The sequence below is a fragment of the Protopterus annectens genome, chromosome 2.part1, assembly GCF_019279795.1.
Source record: "Protopterus annectens isolate FY-2018-M chromosome 2.part1, PAN1.0, whole genome shotgun sequence".
In the NCBI taxonomy this organism is placed as follows: Eukaryota; Metazoa; Chordata; order Ceratodontiformes; family Protopteridae; genus Protopterus; species Protopterus annectens.
In genome coordinates this window covers 674,918,305-674,943,582 of record NC_056729.1, presented here as the reverse complement: position 1 = coordinate 674,943,582, position 25,278 = coordinate 674,918,305, and the positions used below count along the sequence as shown (strand labels likewise).

The window sequence follows — 25,278 nt, the reverse complement described above, 5'->3', positions numbered from 1 at the left end:
ATGCCATGGAACAGCTAGTCACTGTTCCCATGAGAGGAGAAAATATACTAGATCTCATTATCACAAACATGGGGATAAAATGCTCCACACCGGAAGTATATCCCTCATTGGTGAGATCTGATCATAAACTAATCTCACTGGAAATCCACATCCGCCCCACCCCAAACAAAAAGACCACAGTGAAGAACTTCTCTAAAGCAAACTTCACACTACTCAAGACTGGTGTGGTATCCTTCAAGGCCCCTGAGCCAGTGGAAACCACAACCCAAGCTGCGGAAGCCCTTGCAAATGCCTTCTATGAACACCTCCAGGACTGCATGGATCAGGCAATCCCAAATAAAACCAAGACTCTTTCCACAAACGTCCAGTCTGGTGGACCCCAGCCGTTAAACTTTACAATAAGAGGAGAAAGCTATTACATGATGGAACAAAATCCATAAAAGGGAAGTCACCCCTGATCATTATTAGTAAAAAAATACGAGCACTCATAAAATCAACTAAGGCCAATTTTGAGAGAAAAATTGCCATGGATTCAAAGGACAATCATAAGACCTTTTTCAGCTATGTTAGGAACCTGGGTGGAAACTCCCAGATATGCTCAGAATTAGTCCAAACTGATACAAAAATCACTGAACCCACAGACATTGCCAACATACTAGCAGACAGGTTCTGTGCAAACTCCCCCCCCCCCCATAAAGGAGAGATAACTATCCCAGCGGAGTGTAGCCTCCCAGACATCTCAAATGCGCAGGTGAAAGCTGCTCTCTCTAAAGCTAAAAACACAGCATCAATGGGACTGGATGGTGTCCCCGGCTGTGTGCTACACGAGCTAAATGAGGAATTAAACCTGCACATAAGGCAGCTGTTTAATCTCAGCCTTACCACAGGATACGTGCCCAAGGAGTGGCATACAGCAACTGTGGTCCCACTCCACAAAGGCGGTGCCTCTACGGACCCTGGTAATTACCGCCCCATAAGCTTAACAAGTCTAGTCTGCAGAGCTATGGAGAGGATCATAATGGAGCTCATAAACAAAGATATAGGGGACTTGCAGACATTGGACCCGTCAAGGGCAGATCATGCCTTTGAACTTGGTTGACTTCTTCGAAACAGTCACCAAGGCCACTGATGAGGGAAAGGCAGTCCATACAGCCTACCTTGACCTTGCAAAGGCTTTCGACACAATACCCCACTCTGGTATTGTAGAAAAACTTACCAGCTTAAATGTAAACCCATATGTCACAAGATGGGTTGCAAACTGGCTTAAGGACAGAACCCACAGGGTTAGAGTTGCTGGCGCTATGTCTGACTCCAAGCCGGTCACAAGTGGTGTCCCACAGGGCTCGGTCCTTGGCCCCCTATTGTTCGGCATCTACTTCTCAGAAGTACAGGCCAACATGGGAGGACTTTGGCTGACAAAGTTTGCAGGCGACTGCAAACTGGGCCATAGTGGAAAGTGCATCGGACACGGATATCCTTCAGAAGGGACTCACGGAAACAGATAGCTGGTGCCAGAGCCATGGCCTGAAGTTAAACGCCAAAAAATGTATAGTCATACCCTTCGGGAAAAACAAGGTAACCCCAAGCTTCCATATAGGTGGCAATCCACTAAGCACAGAAGAGGTTATCAGAGACCTGGGGACCCAGGTTGACAGTGGCCTTTCTTTTGACACTCCCGTTGCTAAAGTGGTTAGAAAGACCTTCTACTTTGCCTACCTGATCATGAAGGGATTCACATCCAGATCTAGTGAGGTCATTGTTCCCCTGTACTCTTCACTTATCAGACCAATGATCGAGTACAATGCCCCATTCGGGATGCATCTCACCCGACATCTGCAGCAATTGGAGAGACCCCAAAAGTTCCTCACCAAAAGGATAAAGGGACTCCAAAATCTGTCATATGCTGCCAGATTGAAGAAACTCTAGCTCTATTCAGTCGCATACTGTCTGCTCAGAGGTGACATGTGCCTGACATACAAGGCCATGTCCAACCCGGAATTAATGGACATGCTCCACCTCAAAAAATCCAAATCCACCAAAACCACTAGAGCAAGCGACTTAAACCTTAGCACGGATATAAATAGGACGTGCTGGAGGGATAGATTTATCACTCAGAGACTCCCTATGCTGTGGAATAAAATCCCGGTCCATGTGAGGCAGAGCACCTCGCTGGCTCTGTTCAAGAGAAATCTTGATCTGTGGATGGGAGATCGTAGGTTTACCCCGGGAATCATCACTGTGTCACTGCTGGACAGAGGCACAACAAACTAATGGGTACAGTATTTTTTCATATAAGGGGTGGCGTAAGCCACAAAACTTTGGGCTAGGCTTATAAATGCCTTAGGGCAGATAGCCTAGTATAAACCTATGAACCTATGAAGAACCAGTTTTCAACTATGGTAAATGCTTTTTGGGTGCTAGACTGCAGTTCAGCACGAGATGCTGCAGCACAGATTAATGTAGAGTCATTGGCATATTGTATGAAGGTGGTTTGAGGAAGGGATGTTTTCAGATCATTAATGAAAATGGAAAAAGGAGGGGTCCCAGAATAGAGCCCTGTGGGACTCCTAGGGAGATAGGGAGCTGGGTCGATAGGTTATTGTCCCAGAGGACTGCTTGTTGTCTGTTTTCTAGATAGGACTTAAACCATTTGATTGTCTGAGTGTCTGTTGAAAGTGATTTAAGTGCATCTAACATTAGGTGATGATTCACCATATCAAAGGCTTTGGAGAGGTCTAAAAAGAGAGCTGAAGAGAGCAAGTTGTTATTACGATTTTTATTAATACAATCTGAAAAGGATAGGAGCACGGTTGTGGTACTATGAAATGGCCTGAAGCCATGCTGGCAGTCCACTAATAGATTATTTTGAAGGAGATGATCAAGTAGTTGCCGATGAATGCATCTTTCCATGATTTTTGCTAATGGAGAAAGTAGAGCTATGGGACAGAAGTTAGAGAGTTCAGTTGAGTTACCTCCCTTATGTAATGGGATAATATGCGAGACTTTCCAGAGAGATGGGATAGAACCTTCTGTAATGGTTCTATTTATTAATATGGAGATAGGGTAAGCAAGTACATCAGCTGCAGCTGGAAGGAGGTCAGCTGAAGGTGAACATGGTTTTAGTTTATGAAGTACTGTATGGCCGAGAGCTGTTGGAACAGGCTGCAGTTGTAAGGCAGGAGGTATATTGGTTAGAGAGCATGTGTTAGAGATGCTGGCAGGAGATAAGGTATTTGCTAAGGCTTGGACTGTTTCAGAGAAAAATTTGTTAAAAGTATTGGCAATTTGGCTGGGAGTGTTCTGAGTCAAATTAGATGGGGTAGGTGTTTTGGAGTGACCTGGATGGAGTAGGCTATTTATACCTGTCCAGACTTTTTGTGGGTTTTGATGTTGGGCTTGCTGGATTTTCAGGTAATGTTTTTTTTTATCTTGGAGTATTAATTTTTTTGTAGCATTTCTCAGCTGTCTAAAAGTATCATGATCAGTTGGGTTTTTAGTATTTCTCCATTTGGACCAGATTCTATTTCTCTGAAGCATTTTTTGCCTTGTTTCTTTTGTGAGCCATTGTACAGGTTTGTTCCTAGTTCTGACCGTGAGAGAGGGGGCATGGTGTTCTAGGATTTGTAAGAATTTAGTGTTAAAGTAAGAGACTGCTTCGTCAAGAGGTAGGTATTTTAGGGGTGACCAATTACAAGCTTTGAGCTCTGCTTGGAAGCTAGCTGGGTTGAAGTTTTTTTGTTTTGGGTAGTTCTAAAGATTGTTTGGTTGGATATAAGGGTCTTTTGTCTAGTTATATAGGTAAGGGAGTGGTCACTAATATTGTCAGGAAGTATATCTATTTTATAAGAGAGGGGATTGCTGTTAACTAATATCCAATCTAAAGTGGCTTGCTTATTGCTAGGTTTATGGGTTCTGGTAGGGGAGGTGATAGTTTGATTAAAGCCATAAAGGTTTATTTGAATAGTTGGTTTGACAGAGGTACAGCAGTTCCAGTCTATGTTAAAGTCTCCAAGGAGTATGGTTTCTTGTGGGAAGGATGTGGAGAGCCAACTAAGGATATTTTCAAGAGTATTAATGTTATTGCCTGGAGGAATATAGGAGCAAACTATGTATAATGATTTATTAGTGTTAATCTGGAGCTTAGAGAATAACAATTCAGCATTACTGGGTGAGGGAGGTTGTAAATCTGGTTGTAATGACCTGTAGTTCAGATTTATACAGTATTGCTACCCCACCACCCTTTTTATTCAGATGGTCAAATCTCAGGATGTTGTAACCTGATGGGATTATATCATTGTCCTTAGTTACTGGTTTGAGCTGTTAATATTAACAATAAATGTGGTGATGATTTGTAGGCAAGCTGGTCTGAGTCACACACGTCTAGAAAATGTGTGAACTTGAGTAACATTTATAGGCAGACTTACTGTATGACATGGAAATAAATTTATATTTATGCTCCCCCAACTTCCTGTGTAAGGTAGAATTCATAGCCACAATCCGGATATTAATTGTCCCAGTGGATGCTTTGAAAAAATAAATGGGATGAAGTGATTTGATTGTAGATAACAAACAGATATGACATGAATCTTTAATTTTACTGTTTCAGAAATGAATTTGTGGAGATACTTGTGAATTATTCAAACAGATGTAAAGGACACGGCTATTTTGCTAATAGTGTGTATATAAATTTAAGTCAGAAGAGGCCCATTAATTGTCAGCCAAATTGATCCAGTAATAAGTGTTGGTCTGCATTCCTTTGACAGAAAATAGTACAGGGAGTGTGACAAAGGGAGATACTGCCAGCACAGCTAGCTAGAATTTTGTAAATAAGTATTATTTGTGAATATTAACATGATTTGCATAATGTGCTTGAGTTACAACTATATTAGAATTGTATGTCGTGTATATATCAAACTGCTGGTACAGAAATGTGTGTTGAAAAGGTTTTTGCAAAGTGCTTGTGCTTAAAATGTAACCACAGCATGCCCTTCTGGAATAGAACAGAAATGTACATGTAATATTGTAACTGTTTAAATGTATATATTTTAATAGTGGAAACTGGAGTACAGGAGGTTAACTTCAGAAAAATAGCTGAAATTAAATTACTATATGCCTGTGCAATACAATATGGTATATTTTAGTTTCAAGGCAGCTAGAGACATAATGTCTGTGCTGAGAAGCTTTCTATATCATATTCAGAGTGATGGAGGATCCTAGAGGCTTTGTGTTGGAAGAAAATTTATTATTAAGGGAGTTGCAGTGGCAGATTAGGTTAAATGCCAGAGTAACCCCAGGGTTAAATGTGACCTGTTCTATTAAAGCTGTTTTAAAATTAAAATGTTTGGTATTATAGATGAATATATATATATATATATATATATATATATATATATATTTATATATATATATATATATATATGTGTGTGTGTGTATATAAATATATATATATATATATATATATATATATATATATAATATAAGGTATTTTATGTATTGATTTTAATTATGTAACGAGTTGATTAATATCTTGTGATGTGTAGTGGTATGTAAGGCTTGTATGAGTGGCAGTAGGCAGTTCTGAAGAAGTCCCTACGGCAATGAAAGCACTAAACGCTACCTTTCTTGTGGTTTAATAAAGAAGAAAAAGAAGCAGGTTTTATTGGTATGCAGTGTGTTCCATTGTGTTCTACTGTGTTTCCTCATTTTTCCTATTGGATTACACACAACATATTTCCAGATGCAGCTCTCTGCATCAAGTGGAATTTCCCTTAAGACAACACAGAGACCACAGTCAGTCTGGTGCTGTTTTCTCCAGATCCCAGTAAGATTCCCCACTGACACAGCTACAGAGCTGAGATCTCAACTGAGTGGCCAAGTCAAGACCTCCGGCACCCTCTCTGTCCAACCAGTGCTTCATGCCCTGCCCACATAGGTGACACACACACACACACACACACACACACACACACCCCTCACCTGGGAAAGGCTGGCACAGGTTTACTAGCTGTGCCCCCTTTTGCCCAGACTCTAAGGTAGTTTTCACTGTCACCAGCCAACTCCTTATCAGTTACTTTAAGGCCCTTAACAAAGGGTGTCCAATCTTACTGTGTAATGTTAATATTAATACAAATGGTAGTTTGACCAAGAGCAAGACTATTAGGAGTGGCCCACATAGTGTCACCAAATAAATATGTAAGTACTCTCAAACTTAAATATCTGTAGACAGATCAGCCACAATGAATGGTTTCAAATATATTTAATAATAAAAAATAAAAGAACAAGAAAATGCTCAGTATATATTTTCAGTGACATCAGAGTTCACAACCACAGGAAATATTTAAAATAACATTGCAGGACAGTCTCAAATAAAGGAAATTATCTAAACTAAGCTTTACTATATTCCTGACTCTATCTAAGAGAGTTACTATACCCTAGAAAGTCACTTACAGTGCAAAGCAGATGTGGTGAATGGTTCTTGTCAGGTCCAAGACAGAATAGAGAATGCTCTGTTTCACTAAAAGACTTCTCAAATTAATATCTCAAATATTACTGCTGGGATAACTTGCAGAATGAAATAATTTCTTGTCATGTGACTTTTAGTTCCCAGGCCCAAAACAACCATTGATAGAAGCTGGTCGCATTTAGCATCTACCTGTGGAAATACATAGACCTCAGATCTTTGGCAGATGCTGGAAGTCATAAAATAATTGCATTCCCCTCATGCTTTCATAGGTAGTGAATGACTGATTTGACTATCCTATTAACATCAACAGAATAAGTGATGATCAAAGATCTCTCTATCTGGGACTTATTCTCATTCCTTACAGTATTTATACTGTGCAAACCTATGTTATTGACACTTGGCCAGTGTTAATGGCTGATGGGTGATTATGTGATTTAATTGGTAATAAACTCGATCTAGTATTTAAGAAAGGTAAAAGTTTCAAACAAATCCTGGAAAGCTATGCTGGTAGTAGTGGGAACAATAATAAAGGTATGTCTAAATGTCATTGTAAAAGTGTGGGTTCATTTTGGTAGGAGACTGATGTAATATTATTGGTCAAGTATTTCATATTTTAGGGAAATTTAATTGTGAATCCAACTGGGTGATATATGAAGTGTGTTGTAATGTATTTCCTGCTTTCTATATAGGAACGACCTGTAGGAAATTAAGAGAGAGGATATATGAACATATTTTAGATGTTAAGAACAAGAAAAACACAAACACATTATTTAGGTATATTTCCGAGTATCCTGATCATAGTTTTAGGTTCACAGTGTTAGAGAACATTAAGAAGGATCCTAGAGGCTTTGTGTTGGAAGAACATTTATTATTAAGGGAGTTGCAGTGGCAGATTAGTTTAAATGCCACAGTAAACCCAGGGTTAAATGAGACCTGTTCTATTAAAGCTGTTTTAAAATTAAAAAGTTTGGTATTATAGGTGAATGAGTGTGTGTGTGTGTGTGTGTGTGTGTGTGTGTGTGTGTGTGTGTGTGTGTGTGTGTGTGTGTGTGTGTGTGTGTGTGTGTGTGTGTGTGTGTGTATATATATATATATATATATATATATATATATATATATATATATATATATATATATATATGGGTCTAGGACACATGCTCGACTAGCATATGTCCAAATCACAAAACATCGAACACACATACACGAAAGTACTTAACATTAAAAAGCGCTTCTGTGTATGTGTAGTTCAAAACAATATATACGTTTCTGCAGGGGGGCTTTACCCCCTGCATCCCCCACACACCCCCTACTTTATTATTCTCACTCCACGATCGCACTACAGTGGGAAAAAGGGAATTTTCCCTTACCCGCACTGCAGTCCGATGTACAAAACAGGCACACATACATGGAAGCGCTTGTCGATGTTAAGCGCTTTCGTGTATGTGTGTTCGATGTTTTGTGATTCAGACATATGCTATATATATATGCATACATATATATATATATATATATATATATATATATATATATATATATGTGTGTGTGTGTATATAAAGTATTTTATGTATTGATTTTAATTTATTATGTAATGAGTTGATCAATATGTGCTGTGTAGTGGTATTTAAGGCTTGTATGAGTGGCAGTAGGTAGTTCTGAAGAAGTCCCTATGGGGATGAAAGCTCTAAACACTACCTTTCTTGTGGTTTAATAAAGAAGACGCAGGTTTTATTGGTATCCAGTGTGTTCTGTTGTGTTCTACTGTGTTTCCACATTTTTCCTAGTGGATTATTGGTTATTGGTTCCTTTTAGTACTTTTGGTGAATATGGTGTATGTACCTGTTATCCTGCCAGTGTACGTGCCCCTCTGTTGACAGTGGTGAGGATTGAGGCTCTTTGGTTACTGGTCCAGTGGTGTGTACTCACATGCAGATTTGATGAAAAGTACTTATTTGTGCTAGGAATGTAATGAGGAAATGTCTGACAGGACCACTTGTAATGAGATGGAAAGAAAAGTGTAGTTATAGAAAGGATGTTGGGTTTGTGAAATTTCAGTCTGGTAGCTGTCTTTTTTTTGCTTTATGCACATAAGATCATGGGTGGTTACTAGTCTAATGACTCCAGGGCCCTTACAAGCCAAGCCAAGTTCAACCCGTGTTCCCAAGGGTGTCTGCTTCAAGCAGACACTAAAATCAGCACCTGTTGCTCCTGTCCAAGAGGTTCACAGGTGGCACCCCTGGGGTGAATTTCTGGTTACCTATCCAGTCATCCAAATTACCTTTAAATAGGCCAACGAGGGGCTTTGTTTAACTTGAATAGGAAGTTTGTTCAAGAGGTGGGGCAACATTTGTGAGACAGCAAGTTCTGTTGATGTCACATACCAGGTTAATGCCCTTTGAGTGAGTGACCCATGTGCTGTTTGAGTTGCGAATGTGCAGTATTTCCGTTAAAGCTGGGTCAAAAATTGCTTTATATGCAAGGCATAGGCCGCCCCTGAGCAGTCTGTATGACACAGAGTAAAGTGGCAATGATTTCAGTCTGTCCACTTTAAGACATATCTTGAAGACCCTGAATTTTCTTTGTAAGGAACCCTTCTGATCTCTAAAAATTGCTGCAGGTGTTTGGAAAGGAACATACCAAAGCCGGCATTGTACTCTATTATTGGCCTGATGAGGGAAGAGTACAAGGGGGGTTATAGCCTCTTTTTTTCGGGAGGCAGTGCCCTTCTGAGATGAGCAGTCTAAAATGCCCTTCTTACCACTGTGGAGACATGGTGATTGAAGTTAAGCTGCTGTCAACCTGTGTATCCAGATCTCTCACTACAGGCTGTGTGCTTAGGGCATTGCTATTGATGTGGTAGTGTGCAGGAACATCACCCATGTGAAGGGGATAATAATGCATTTTTTGCATTGTTTAAGACCATGACTTTGGCACCAGTCATTAGTCTGCGTAAGACCTGCTTGCAGGATGTTGACATCTTTGGGGTTTCGATGATCACTCCAAATTTGCAGTCATCAGCAAAGTTTGCCAGCCACAGTCCTTTAGTTTCTGCCTGTACTTTAGATAAGTAGATTCCGAACAGTAGGGGTCCCAGAACTGATCCCTGCGGAACACCACTGGTTATGTGTCAGCTGGAGGAGGTGAAGTCCCCTATTTTGACCATATGAGTTCTCTCAGTGAGACATTTTGCAACCCACCTGACCGTGTAAAGGTTGATACCCAGCTGAGTGAGTTTATCAATGACACCTGAGTTGGGGGATTGTGTTAAAGGCCTCACCTAAGTCTAGGTAGGCCGTATGCACAGATTTGTCCTTGTATAGGGCTTTGGTGACAGTCTCAAAGAAGTAAACCAAGTTTAACAGGCATCATCTCCACTTGACAAAGCCAAACTGGGTGGGGTTGAGCGTTTGAAGATTTCCTATATCTTTGTTAATAAAATCCAGGATGATTCGTTCCATGTTCTTGCAGATAAGGCTGGTCAGGCTAATGGGTCTGTAGTTCCCAGAATCCATGGATGGCACCCCCTTTGTGCAAAGGGTTGACTGTAGCATTTTCCCATTCTGCTGGGATAATGCCAGTGCTTAGGCTGTGATGAAAAGCCTGCTCAATGGTGATGCTAATTCCCATTTTAATCTATGTAGAACACAGTCTGGGATTTGTCTGGTTCCATAGAGGCTGTGTTTTTGGCCTTGGAGAGGGCACTTAAGACCTGCACCTCAGAGATACTAGGTAGGGGACAGGTGTTAGGGATGCTTTGGGATACATGTGGTGGAGACGGGAGTAAAGTTTTCAATGAACTTGTCAGCCAGCAGGTTTGCTATATCCACAGGTTCTGTATATGTAATAAAGTACGAGTTCTGCACAAATCTGGGTCTTACCTTTGAGGTTATGCAACCTGTGACGGGTAGCCACTGTCAGCTTCCTTGACCTGCAGCCTTATACTTCATCTCTTGCCATAGGTATACCAAAGCAGATGCCCTTGTCAGCATTCGGCAGTGCACTGTGGGTGCCAGGACCGCTTTGAGACCCTATAAGCATTTATTTATTTCATTACCCCAGTCCAAGTCAGGTTCTTAAGCACAGTTCATCTAAGCAGGTCAGTGATCATGGATGCTGCTTCATGTTCAGGCTTAAGAGCCTACAGAAACTCGACCAAAGCAGTTGCTCAGGAGTGGAGTGGCATAGCTTCTTGTCCTTTGGTGCAATGCAGCCCTGACTTGACACACTCTTTCACATTAAATGAAAGAGCAGGCCTTCAGTCCTGCTAACGTTTTAATGCCCAAGATTATAAATTAAACCTTTTGTCTCTGGTGATAGCATTCACAGTGAGAACAGTATATAGTGAGCCAGTTTACCCACTGGTATACTCAAAGTAATTTCCATTGCATTATTTCAAACCATTGCTTAATCTTCTTCTTCTTCTTCTTTCGGCTGCTCCTGTTAGGGGTCACCACAGCAGATCAACTGTTTCCATTTCTTCCTGTCCTCTGCATCTTGCTCTGTCACACCAACCACCTGCATGTCCTATCTCACCACATCCATAAACCTTTATCTTAGGCCTTCCTGTTTTCCTGTTACCTGGCAGCTTCACCCTTAGCATCTTTTTCCCAATATACTCTGCATCCCTCCTCAGCACATGTCCAAACCAACGTAATCTTGCATCTCTGGCTTTGTCTCCAAACCTTCCAACCTGGGCTGACCCTCTAATATACTTATTCCTAATCCTGTCCATCCTCGTCACACCCAGTGCAAATCTTAACATCTTCAACTCTGCCATGTCAAGCTCTGACTCCTGCCTTTTTGTCAATGCCAATGTCTCCAACCCATATAACATAGCTGGTCTCACTACCCTCTTGTAGACCTTCCCTTTCACTCTTACTGGTACTCGTCTGTCACAAATCACTCTTGACACTCTTCTCCACCCACTCCATCCTGCCTGTACTCTCTTCTTCACCTCTCTTCCACACTCACCATTACTCTGAACTGTTGATCCCAAGTATTTAAACTCATCCACCTTCACCACCTCTACTCCTTGCATCCTCACCATTCCTCTATCCTACCTCTCATTCACACACATATATTCTGTCTTAGTCCTGCTGACCTTCATTCCTCCTCTTCTCTCTAGAGCATATACCTCTCCAGGGTCTCCTCCACCTGTTCCCTACTCTCACTACAGATCACAATGTCATCTGCAAACATCATAGTCCACAGCGACTCCTGTCTATTCTCGTCTGTCAACCTGTCCCTCACCATTGCAAATAAAAAAGGGCTTGGAGCTGATCCTTGATGTAATCCCACCTCCAGCTTAAACGCATCTATCACTCTCACCACAGACCTCACTGCTGTCACACTACCCTCGTACATATCCTGTACCGCTCTTACGTACTTCTCTGACACTCCCGACTTCCTCATACAGTACCACAACTCCTCTCTAGGCACCGTGTCATATGTTTCTCTAAATCCACAAAGACACACTACAACTCCTTCTGACCTTCTCTGTACTTCCCCCATCAACACTCTCAGAGCAAACATCGCATCTGTAGTGCTCTTTCCTGGCATGAAACCATACTGCTGATCACTAATCATCACCTTCCTTCTTAACCTAGCTTCCACTACTCTTTCCCATAAGTTCATGCTGTGACTAATCAGTTTAATCCCTCTGTAGTTACTACAGCTCTGCACATCACCCATATTCTTAAAAATCGGTACCAAAACACTTTTTCTCCATTACTTAGGCATCCTCTCACTTTCCAAGATTTCATTAAACAATCTAGTTAAAAACTCCACTGCCATTTCACCTAAACACCTCCATGCTTCCACAGGTATGACACCTGGAACAACTGGAACAACAGCCTTTCTGTTCTTCATCCTTTTCATAGTTATCCTTACTTCCTCCTTGCTAATCCACTGCATTTCATGATTCACTATCCACACATCATCCAACCTTCTCTCCCTCTCATTCTATTCATTCATCAACCCCTCAAAGTATTCCTTCCATCTGCTCAACACACTCTCCTCGCTTGTGAGTACATTTCCCTCATTATCCTTTATCACCCTTACCTGCTGCACATCTTTACTAGCTTGGTCCCTCTGTCTAGCCAATCAGTACAGGTTTATTTCTCCCTCCTTAGTGTCCAACCTTTTATACAACTCTTCATACACCTTATCCTTAGCCTTTGCCACCTTTCTCTTTGCCATGCACCTCATCTCCTTATACTCGTCTACTTTCTTCATCTCTTTGACAATCCCACTTCTTCCTTGCCAACTTGTTTCTCTGTATACTCTCCTGTACTTCATCATTCCACCACCAGGTTTCCTTGTCCTCCTTCTTCTTTCAAGATGTCACACCAAGCACCCTTCTAGCCATCTCTCTTACTAGACCTGCTGTAGTTACCCAGCTATTCGGTAACTCTTCACTGCCACCCAGTGCCTGTCTTAACTCTTCCCTGAACATCACCTCACAATTACCCTTTTTCAGTTTCCACCATTTGATCCTTGGTGCTGCCCTCACACTCATCCTCCTCTTCTTGATCACCAATGTCATCTTACAAACCACGATCCTATGCTGCCTAACTACACTTTCCCCTGACACCACTTTACAGTCTCCTATCTCCTTCAGACTGGCCCTTCTACATGAGATATAATCCACCTGTGTGCATCTTCCTCCACTCTTGTATGTCACCCTATGCTCCTCCCTCTTGTTAAAATATGTATTCATCACAGCCATGTCCATCCTTTACACAAAATCCACTACCATCTGACCTTCTGCATTCTTTTGCTTAACGCCATACCAACCCATCACTTCCTCATCCCCACTGTTCCCTTCGCCAACATGCCCAATGAAGTCTGCTCCAATCACCAGTCTCTCACCCTTGAGTACATTCATCACCACTCCTTCCAACTCACTCCAAAATTTTTCTTTCTCATCCATCGCACACCCAACTTGTGGAGCATATGCACTAACAACGTTCATCATTACACCATAATCCATTGCTTAATAATAGCTGAAATTGTTTGGGCTTTCAGAGATCAAAAGTGTTAAATATATCTGCTGATGTGAACAACATAGTTGGATAAATTCTTAGCTATTTTGTTATTTAATTATTCATCTATGAGCTGGTATATTTCCACTTTTGTTGTTTCCCAAACTGCGTATTGCATTTGAAATTCTTGTTCACCTTTAACGGACTCTTTTCTAATGTTAAATCATTTTTAGTAAGATTATATTTTGCTTTTATCATCATTACTATTATTGTCATTATTTTTTGTTTGTTTTGTTTTTACAGAATACCTATTTTTTTATCTCTGATAGAACACATGATTAATGCCTATTTTATTTTTCTTCCTTTTGTAGGCTGTGGCTGAAGAAGGGACCAGTGTCCTTGTTCACTGCTCTGATGGTTGGGATAGAACAGCCCAAGTGTGTTCTGTGGCAAGCCTTCTCCTGGATCCTTATTATCGAACGCTCAAAGGGTTCATGGTAAGAAACTCTGCGTACCCTAATGTGAACAATTATATTTGCTATTCATATTCTTGCTATGCATGGTGAGCTTATTTTTCCCCATTTCATGCATCTCTGGGTTATATCAGATTATTTATTTATTTTTATTTAACATTTGTTTACCAGGAAAGTCCGACTTGGAACAAAGCCAATTTTCAGCAGAGGCCCAGGGAGAAATGCTCCAGACATATGTCTTTGTACTGTGGGAGGAAACCTGGAGAAAACCCCCACGAACGCAGGGAAGGCATGCAGACTCCGCACAGAAGGCACCCCAGCCGAGAATTGATCTGGAGAACCTCTTGCTGTGAGGCGACAGTGCTACACCACTGCACCATCCAATTTTTTTATTTTTTTTTTATCTGCATCATTATAGTTGTAGTGGATAAAACGCTACAGGACTTTAGCATTAGGTGAAAAAAACACCATATATATTACTTGCAGATTTTCATTTCACACAAGATACATTAGGCATTCTTCCAGTAATCCATAGGCTTTATTTAGTCAAGCCGTCTGCAGTTATTTTGGTAAAATACTTTGAGGACTGTACCTGTGCTTGGACCACTTGGCTACATTTGTTTTGAGCTGAAGGAAGATGTTAGCTTGGTTTACTAAAATGTACTCTTCTATTCTTTTTTAATTTTTTTAAGGACAGTTTAATTACTTTTGTGAGTGTGTTGGGTAAAAAGAAAAAAAAACTGCAGAGGTATTCACTTTGGAATTATTGGTCAGTGTACAGAAATGTAGGATATTAAATGGATTCAGAGACAGTTATATATGCCATCATAATGTTTATACTGGAAGTACAGAGATGGGGAGGCGTGCAGTGTCACAAAACTGTATATGTGGCTAGCAGATACTAGTTAAACTATGCAAGTATCTGTGAAGGTTCAAGAGTTGACATTTTGTTTTTTAAGGAAAAGGCCATAAAGGGACAGTATTTCAAGTAAAGAACTTTTTGAAAAAAGGAGCAGGAGAAAGTTCTCTTTTTTGCAGCCTCATGGGTAAAGACAGTAGTTTTAGCAGAGATAACATCCTGGTGTTCTGAGTCATATAACTGTACCATAACATTATACTTTATTCAAGAGAACATGAAGCCTGTTGTGTTTGATACAAGAGCAAGAAGTGGTCAGTGGAATGCCATACTCCATGACTAAAATATATGAGGATTGTTTGCTTAGAGTCCCCCCAAGATTTACTGTAATTTTAATGCTACAAGACAGAAACTATTAATGTTAATTCTTCTCACAAGCTTCAGTGTTAGTATGGTTTATTAATCTTGCATATATGATGGAAAAAGTAAAATTAGTAAAAACTGTCAGGCTGAATCTTGGGTTAAGGAGGACTGGCTTGCAACACTGAGAATTTGCTGACAAAAAGAAGGTGATAGCCATCATGGATGAAGAAAGACTTGAGTCAGTAATATCAGAACTGTACATGATTATTATTAATTTATTAGAGTACATTTAAAGGTCAAATAAAAGAATAGAAGAAGAAGTAGCCTTGAGTTCTCATTCTGGCCTGCTGGTTGATTTGAAGGAGGCCATGAATTAGGTGAGCAATGTTGGAACTTGAGTCTAAAATTGTGGATGTAGAAGATAGAAGCAGGCTCAAAAACCTAAACTTTACAGGTATTCTGAAAAAGGCCAAGGGGGTAAACTGTGAAGATTCTGAAAGATTTAGGAACAGAGAGAGCACATTGTGTTTTCCTCCCACAATCTCACTGGGCAAAGTTTCCTAAACTGTTTTTGATTTGTTTCCATAACTATAAACGTGAAGGAAGGATTCTGTCAAAGTAGTGGGTTCCTGTAAAGGTGACAAAAACAAGAGAGTAGCATGGTCATGATCATTCAACTGAAACAAGGCAGAAGAAAACAACTTTTGGTAATGCAGTGAAGCTGTGCAAGTTTGGGAACTTTAAATTTAAACTGTTGTGTCTGGCCAGCTTCAGAGTGAACCGTCTTTGGGGAGCAGTCAGATTTTATGCAGCTGAAGAGAAAATGGCTAAAGCTTCACCCAGTGCTTCATGAGGAAGGCAGGGGCTCACTGGATGGCGGTTATCGCAGAGAAAGACTCTAACTATTGCAGAGCAACTGAGAAGGAAAGAGATTGACATTTTCCTGGTCATCAAGAATAAAATGTCTAGAAAGGGAGAAAGCAGATTTTACAGTGAATCAGAAAGGAAATAATAATAAAAAAGCTCTAGTCAAGGGTAGAGCATTCTGTCAATGAAGGTTAACCTAAGGCTCTGACTGCATTATTTGAATGGTTTGTGGATGTTTAGACACTTGAGGTGTTGTTTTGTCTGATATGAATATAGGTATAATTGTTCTTCTAAAGCTGTGTGTGTGTGACTTTTAAAGAACTTGATATATGAAATACTGAGGACGCACCGTTTTAATGCAAGTACAAGTTTTCCTCTGTACAAAATAGTGTGCATGATTTTGGTGTATACCATACCAAATATAAAGTGTTGGGTATGTATTGGTGCTTATTTAATATTCTGTATTCTAAGATGGTCTTTATATCAGCATTACCAATAACATTTAAGGAAACATCATGTAGGAAGGAAATGGATGCCTTCACCTGCCTGTTTGTACATGCAAACAAGAGAAATTCTTGTTCAATGAACTGAGGAAACATTTAAAGAAATATATTTTACAAGGAATAACATCTTTCTAGGTAGCAAGGGTATGAGATAAATGTGAAATGCAAGGCCATGAGAGTTTTAATAAGAATAATAGGTTTGTGATTTGTGTGGGTTATTTCATGTTACAGGGGAAAGAATTTTGGCCATATTGAAGTGGTTTATTTATTATGTGGACCTCTGCTTTTAACTCGAGGGGTGAGACATGAAGGATCTTAAAATGGGTGAATGATGCATTGGGAAAGCATAACATACTTCTCCTGGCTACAGCTAAGACTACTAATGTGTTCACCACAAATTTCTTTTGTTAGACAGAGTACATCTCCTGCTTGGAAGTGCATTAAAGAAAATGTAAAATCTTAGGTTGCAGTTTTTGAAAGTGTATACAAAATGTTGTTTTTCTGATTTGTGTTACTACAGTTTCATAAAAGTCTTTATACAGATGCAAGAAATGCCATTCACAATGTTCATGAGTGCTGTAACAGAAATTAGTGTAATGTTATTTTTTTGAATGCATCACCTGTTTCAAGCTTGTACAATCCCAAAGTTAAGCACTGAAGTAATAGAAGGAGAAGTTCTAATAAAAGTCTGTTGTATAGTATGTAATATTTACAATTTTGTCATGGAATGTTAATGGTTTGTCAGATCCTGTGAAAAAGACCCAGGGTATTTGTATACATTAGAAAAATAGGCAACTTCTATATTACAGCAAGAAACAGTTAAACAACATTGAGCAATTGAAACTAGAGAATCCTGAGTACTAATTCTAAGGTTTTCATCATATCCCTCAGGAGGTCCAAGAGGGTTCTGCTATGCTGTTGCAGAGGAATGTGACTTTTGAGCTGTTGAAAGTTCAAAAAGATAATGAAGGATTTGTATTAGTAAGAGGGAAAACTATAGGGAATGATGTACACCAGTGTAAATCTGTACGTCCTGACAGGGACTGCTGCATAAGCTATAGTTGCACTGTTAAGAGAGTGGGTTACAGCACAGGTGGAGGTATTTTTCTGGGAAGGAGACTGCAACATGTTTTTTTCCACTGAAGAGGTGTGCACTGGTCCTAGAGCTCACAGAGTACATGTGTTATGGCAATTGATTTATAATTATGCTACATTAATGGGGTTGACAGATATATATGAGACATTAAGGCTTCCTAGAGAGTCTTGTATATGATTCTCATGCAGGTATAAATTATATTCAAGATCAGACAACATAATAGCTATTAGGAAATGTGTATTTTATTGAGACTTTGTATTTATATCCTGTTTCTTCATTAGACCAATTTCTATTGTATGTCAACAAGAAAAGGTTTCAGAAAAAAAATGACGAGTTAACTTTTATTTTTTATTAAAGGAAACAACAACCGTTACAAGAAGTACCAGTATGATCTGAAATAGTTCATGCTGGTGCAAGTAACTTGAGGTGTACCTCCCTGGGCTGTATGAAGAGAGAGACAGAGCTCTCAGATTAGGTGTTCAAAGTAGGTATGAGTCTAGCACTGAGCAGTATTTTACCTCTTCAAAGATGATGTTGTGTGATATGACTGACTAAAAAAATAGACTTTGATAATTGGCTTTGTTTTGACATCATTCAAATGTGGCCCAGTATTTGTCAGCCTGGGAGGATATGATTGACTGACCACACTGCTTTAGCAGGAATGGCCTGCATCTGTCCCATTATGGGTTTTGATTATTGGCAAAGACATTGTCCACCCCATAATGCCTTTTTAAGCCATGCCAACCTAATAAACCCTAACAACGTTACGAAACAAGCAAAGGAAAATATGATGGTGTTACTGATTAATGCTCGGACCCTAAGCAAGAAACTCTTCTTCCTACAAGCCCTTCTCACAATGGAGGACAATGACATCTGTGTAGTAACTAAGACATGGTTTAAAATGAGAGAGAGCGCTCTGGCTGTGCAGTGCTGTAACACCTTCCACACATTTAGACCAGCTGCTGCACAGGAGGGGGAAAAAGGTGATGGTGCCTCAGTCTACATCCAGAATAGACTCGCATTGAGCCAGGTAAAGCAGCAGGATGCACTTCATGAGCTTCTTCATGTCCAAATAACCATCAGGAAAGTCTCATGCCACATATTGGCTAGCTATTGACCTCTCTATGTGACACAAGAAAGCCACAATACTTGTCTACAGGAACTAGAATCACTCATTATTAAACCCAATACCATGTTCCTAGGTGACCTAAACTATCCAACTATAGACTGTCAAACCTACACCACCCCAGTGCAGAAGCACAGAGATTGCTGGACTTTCAGTGCAAATGGTTTGGAACAATTAGTGAGATTACCCCGTAGTGAGAGTAACATCTTGGATCTTGTCTGTACTAATATGGTAGTATCTTGCACAGTCCCTTCCATATCCTCATCACTTGTTAGGTCTGATCATAAAGCACTCTCCTTCAAAATAAAATTGAAACCAGAAATCCCTTCCAACCAAGGTACCTTTAGAAATGTCTTTAAGACAAACTACCTATTGCTAAGTGATGCACTGGCAAGCTTGAAATCCCCACAAACCCATTTAACTCCACTGAATAAACAGAAACATGTACCACCACACTATACCAGCATGTAAACATAAGATGCAGCTGTACTGTGTAGGAACAAGTGAAGGGCAAACTCCCGAAAGCAACCCATATGGTGAGTGCCATAATATCAACAAGCTTTATATTAAAAGGAAAGGAGTTTTGACCAAAGGTAAGAAGACTAATTCTCAGAAGGCTGGAGCCCTTGTCACTCATGTAAACAAACAACTGGGAAACTTAAATTCCACCAAAGCCGAGTCTGAGGCTAAAATAGCTACTAATGACAAAGACAATCACAAAGCATTTTTTAGTTATAGTCGAAATCTCAAAAAAACAGTGCAGCAATGCTCTGAGCTGATTGTGACCAATGTTACCTTCGCTGAAGCTGAAGATCTAGCTAAATTTATTGGCCAGTAGGTTTTCTATAAATGTATCCCTCTCTCCCATCTGCTTCTCCCTCAAGATATACCTGAAAATGGCTCACCTCCAGCTATCACTCTTGACAAAAGTCCTAAAAATGCTATCAGAAGCTAAAAATACTGTGCGTGTGTGTGAGTGTGTGCGTGTGTGCGTGTGTGTGTGTGTGTGTAGATATATATATATATATATATATATATATATATATATATATATATATATATATATATATTGCATTGATGGGTCCTGGTAGTATCCCAGAATGCATCTTTAATATGAAACATGATTTAACTACACCCCTAACAGCACTATTTAGTTTCAGCCTACCGACAGGTTTTGCACCAAGTGACTGGGGAATATATAGTCATTCCCCTGCATAAGGGATGCCTTCCACAGACCCAGGCAATTACAGACCCATACGTCTGACCAGCCTCATATGTAAAGTCACGGAAAGACTTATAAAACTGCTCAGTCAGGACATAGGGAACCTCCAAACACTGGACCATTCTCAGTTTGGATTCATCAAGGGCAGGTCATGCTTGCTCAACCTGGTGGATTCTTTGAAAAAAAAGGCACAAAAGCAATGGATGAAGGCAAAATGGTACACACTAAATACCTCAATGTGGTCAAAGCTTTTGGCACAATTTCTCACTAAAGCATAGTAGAAAAGCTAAATAAACTAGGAATAGTCACCCGTGTCACCTGCTGGATTGTTAAATGGCTCACAGATACAATGCAGAAAATCAAAATAGGAGAAGTTACCTCTACAAAGAGACCAGTCACCTGCAGAGTCCCTCAGGGTTTTGAGCTGAGACCTCTCCTGTTTGGCATCAACTTTTCTGAAGTAAAAGCAAATACCAAAGGGCTCTGGATGACAAAGTTTGTAGATGACTGAAAGCTAGGAAATGTCATCAAATGTCCAAATGACTTTGCCATTTTACAGGAAGGTTTGCCCCAAATAAATAACTGATGCCAAAATCATGGACTGAAACTAAATGCCAAAAATGCATTATTGTATCCTTTGGTAAGTCACCTATCCTAAGCAACCACCTTAACAATGTCCCTGAGAGTTGACCCATTTCAGGATTTAGGAACGTATGTGGACCGTGACCTAACTGTTGACCAACAAGTGTCCATTGCTATATTGCACAGCTTATAAACAAAGGGACTGTGACTTGATCTAGGGGTGTCATTGTCCCACTTTACTCAGCCCTCATTAGGCCCATCATTGAATATAATGCCCCTTCGGCATGTATCTGTCCAGACACTTCCAACAACTGGAGTGCCCACAGAAATACCTTACTAAACAGATACTAGGCCTACACATGCCTTATGTTGACTGACTCAAAGCCCTGTCACTGTACTCAGTATCCTACATACTTCTAATAGATGACCTGTGTCTGGCATACATGATATCCTCTGCCTAATACTGATGGATTTACTACACATCACCTTGTCAGATGGTATCATAAATACTCAGTCTTGGGATATAAACCTCTTCTGAAACGCCAACATAACAGTTTGGAGGGACAGGTATATATCGCAGAGGAAACCAGTGCTCTGGAACGGACTCTCCATCCACATAAAGCAAAGTTTGTCCCTGGCCATATTAAAGTGCAACTTGTATCTATGGATGGGAAACAAAAATTTACCCCAGCACTGCCCCCATACTACTAATGGACAGAGGCAGCTCCTAATTGTTTTATCCCATGCATGTTCCCCTCCAATTATCTATGGTATGGTCCTAGTTATTCTCATTAGGGGTAATCTATAGTTATCGACCAAATGGAATAGGTTAATGGAATCTCTAACCAAATGGAATAGGTTAATTTGAGCACAAAAAGGAAAGTTGGCTTGGCTTAAAATGGCCCACAAAGGTAGCTAGCCTATTACTTACATATGTACCTGTTAAACAATTTAAAAGGAGACTGGAGTTGTTTTTAGACCCTAGCAATGAGCTTTTCCATACAACAGGGGAGTAGTATAATGTATGGGACATTTAGAAGGAACCTCTAAAGAGTTTTCTAATGAATTTCCTAGATGAGAAAAGAGATTTAGTTTTAAAAGCGGCAATTTTATGTGCAGAACAGCTGAAGGCACAGGAAGAAGTGATTCATGAGAAAATGCAGTCTGAACTCAAAGTACTTGAGTAACAGGATAATTTAAATAAAATGATAGATTATAAGGTAGACAAAGCTAAGAAAACTCTTGGAATGTTAGATTATGAAAGCACTCAAGGTTTAGACAACAGACGGTAGAGAGATCACTATACAAGATTGTAGATCAAAGGACAAGGGAGGATTTGCAGAAACCTAGAGATATCTTGAGAAGTTTTATTAATGTTTAAAGGCACATTTTGTTAAGAATTTTACTAAACTAGTTTTTCGTGTTGGTAACTACAGAGACTCCAGATATGTGCAAAAGTGTTATCATAATGGTTATTCACAAACTAGGCAAAGGTCCTTCACATGTTGCAGCAAATAGAGTTGTCAATAGTTTATTGTAATTACAAGTTATCTGTTGTACCAGTTGCCAAAAAATTAGTTCATCACCTCTGTTTTTTGATTGATCTGAAGCAAACAGGTTTTATATTTGTTAGAACCATCCGACATAACTTACTGAAAGCAAGTGTGTTGATAGAAGACACCATCAAAACTAATCAAATATTAACAAACATTATTAACTACAAGTTTGGATTGTGAAAATGTCTGTCAGGGTTTGTTGTCAATGTTTAACGTGTTGAGAGTGATTGACTTTCCTGAGAGGTGGATATATTTAATAAAATCTTTATTTATGCTGAGGCATTTTAATAAAAAAATAGGAAAAAACTTTCCAGAAGTTTTCATTTAAATGGAAGCACTAGTCAAGGTGTCTTCTTTCCCCATTTCTGTTTGCTATTTGTGTTAAACCCTTTACAAGTAGACTGAAGCAGATGTGAGTAAGGGGGTTATGAGCTTTCTTCTTTATCTGGGAGATCCTGAAAGGGGATATGGAAGTAATGTTTCAGGATCTTTGTCAATATGACAGAATTGTTTGGTGTGAGATTAATACACAAAACAATTAAGCCATGAAGATTTAATTATTCACCTAGTGATATGTTATCTGAAGATGGAAATCATGCCTCTCACCCTCTTAGCAGAAGAAATCTGGACAAAGCCTAAAATAATGGGGGGGTGAAAGCCCAAAAGCAGTGTCAGCTTTTGTAAACTTAGAAAGTTGCTAGTATAACAGGATTTGTGTTAGCATGCATTTTATGAAGAGTATGAAGTCTGAAACTCAAATGTATGTCATTATTTAGTGACTTGAGTGATTTGGCAGAAAACCACACATTTTATGAGGAACAAACTGAAAATATGAGACCAAAATCTGGACATTGTGGGAATATCTGGTCAGTTGAGAGGTATGTGGAAAATATATGTAGTACCTTTGTGCATATCCACTTATTTCATCATCTTTCCATAAATTAGCCTGTTTTACAACAATAAAGGTGCAAGTTAAAATGTAATAATATGCATCTTAAATTGTATAAGATTCTATACAATTCTTGTTCATCTCAGCAGCCTATGCACATGTTAGTCATCTCAAATTAAATTCAAAGGGTCACTGTCTCTACTCATCATCTGGTCCCAGAGTAACCGCTTGCTACTACATGCGCCTGTGAGTTTCCCTTCCCTTGCTAATAGCTCCATGTGTTTAATATCTGACATTATATCTATTGCTTCCGTAATCTGAGGTTGTTCTTCTTTCATTTTTGCATGATAGCCATGTTTGCAACTAAGAGGATGTGTGTTATCAGTGCTTGCTTATGTCTGGGCTCTTCCATCTGTGAGTCTCTCCATATTTAAAACTGTTCTTAGCAGCATTTAGTAAGATTTGAAAATCATTTTTCAATTCCCCTAAGACTTTGACAACCCCAAACATATGGTCCCATTTCCCTCTTTCACCAGTGTTTCATCTCCAATATCTATTTAGTGTTTTCAGTATATATTGTTATACAGTCTGCTTCCTCTATAAAAATGTTTGTGCAGATATTTCCATGCAGATGGCATAAACTTCGTCGACCTAGTTGCATATTTAGGGGCCAAGAATATTTCTGACTAATGCTGTTTTGTGACTTGCTTCCGAAGTTTTTCACTCCCAAGTTCTCCTCAGGATGCCAGCCTGACCCTTATAATAGTCTATCAACATCTTGTATGCCCTTGTTGGTATTTATTTGGTTGTAGTAGTGGTTGATCGGGACTGCGTTAAGAGATTTATTAATTCAACTTTCCCATCTGTTCCATTTAACTCCCCTGAATCTGCTTGAGTTCTGCTATCAATACCAAATAAGCCAGTTGCACTCTGTTCAGCAACTGGAATTCTAGTTTTGCTTCGTCCCAGCTTTTATTGGTTTCTACCTGTGTAACCTGCATCCATTGTTTTAGGTTTAGTCCACAGTTCTCTCCATGTAAATGCCACTGTTTTGCAGCTCCTAATTTTAACCCTATCCACCAGTCCTTTCAGAAAAATGTGAACTAACTAACCAGGTCCCCTTCAGAGAGTATCAAAATTGCAGAACACTGAGCCTCTGATCATCGAGGACCAGAGGATCGAAGTTCTGTAATATCGAACTAAAAAAAAAAAAACTAAAATGTCAAAACTTCTTATTTCACATTTTTACAGGGGGCAAGCTGCCCTGCACCCCTCACACCCCCTGCTTCTAAAATATACCGACTCCAAGATTGCACTACAGTGAACAGAATGGCATGGAATGGGAATTTACAGTTCTCTTCACTGTAGTGCGAGCTCAGAGTTGGTATATTTAGGTAGCAGGGGGTGCAGAGGGGCTTGCCCCCCTGCAAAAACTTACAAGAAGTAGACCCAACTAACCAACTTGTCACCTTCTCATTTTTAATATTCCTCTCAAAGGATTCCATCTGTTAGTCTTTAACAGCTGCAATTGGTTGTGTTCATAACTGTAGCCATTCCTCTCCTATTGGAAACCATACTGCTCTTTCATCAAAAATGCCCATTTTGGAATATAGTTCCTACCTTCTGGCAAATAAACTAATCTTACTTTCATTGCTTTGAAGTAAGCCTTAAGATGTGGGGAACTCAAACTGTCTTGATCTACCAACAAGACTACTTTCTCCCATCTCATTCTAGGTCTTACGGCATTCCAAAAATGTCCTGTATTGCTTTTGTTATTCAAATCCACATTCCGTCATCTGGTTCCAAGAAAAATGCCTGCCCTCTGTACAACTCTAATGGTATAGCTTGTATTTTACATTTATTGTCCATAAACATGAGATCTGATGTTGTCCACTTCATTCCATTAACCTGTGGGAATACGGATGATGTTCTTCATGTTTCACTGTTGCAGTCCTCACATATGGGTTATCCGGCTCCCGGTAGCCCTCAGTCGGCCCGAATACCAGAATCCTTGGTATATGATGTTGGCTGCCGCCGGTTGTAAAACTGATGTCAGTACATCAGGTATAAAGGGAGGCAGCCAACGCCATTTCCTCAGTCTTTCTTGCAGCGGAGCCCGATGCAGATGCAATTTGCACTAGTGCCGGTCGGCCTTTTACCTTCGTTTCACTTTCGACTACCAAGTTGAAGTCGCCTTCAGACAATACCTCGTTGAGGACCCTCTTTTTTTTTGCTTTAACGAATGTCAGATAAAGTTAATAACTGTCTTGCCTGTGGAAAACAGATTCCGCACTGAGATTTC

At 39.8% G+C, this 25,278-nt stretch overlaps 1 protein-coding gene across 1 annotated transcript in view; it reads left to right on the top strand.

Annotated features, from left to right (window-relative positions):
* MTMR7 (myotubularin related protein 7) overlaps positions 1-25,278 on the top strand; it is a 901,754-nt gene that overhangs the window by 523,184 nt on the left and 353,292 nt on the right. The window contains exon 9 of the mRNA XM_044062411.1: positions 13,815-13,940. Within this exon, the coding sequence (XP_043918346.1) occupies positions 13,815-13,940 (126 nt within the window). The remainder of the gene's footprint in view (positions 1-13,814; positions 13,941-25,278) is intronic.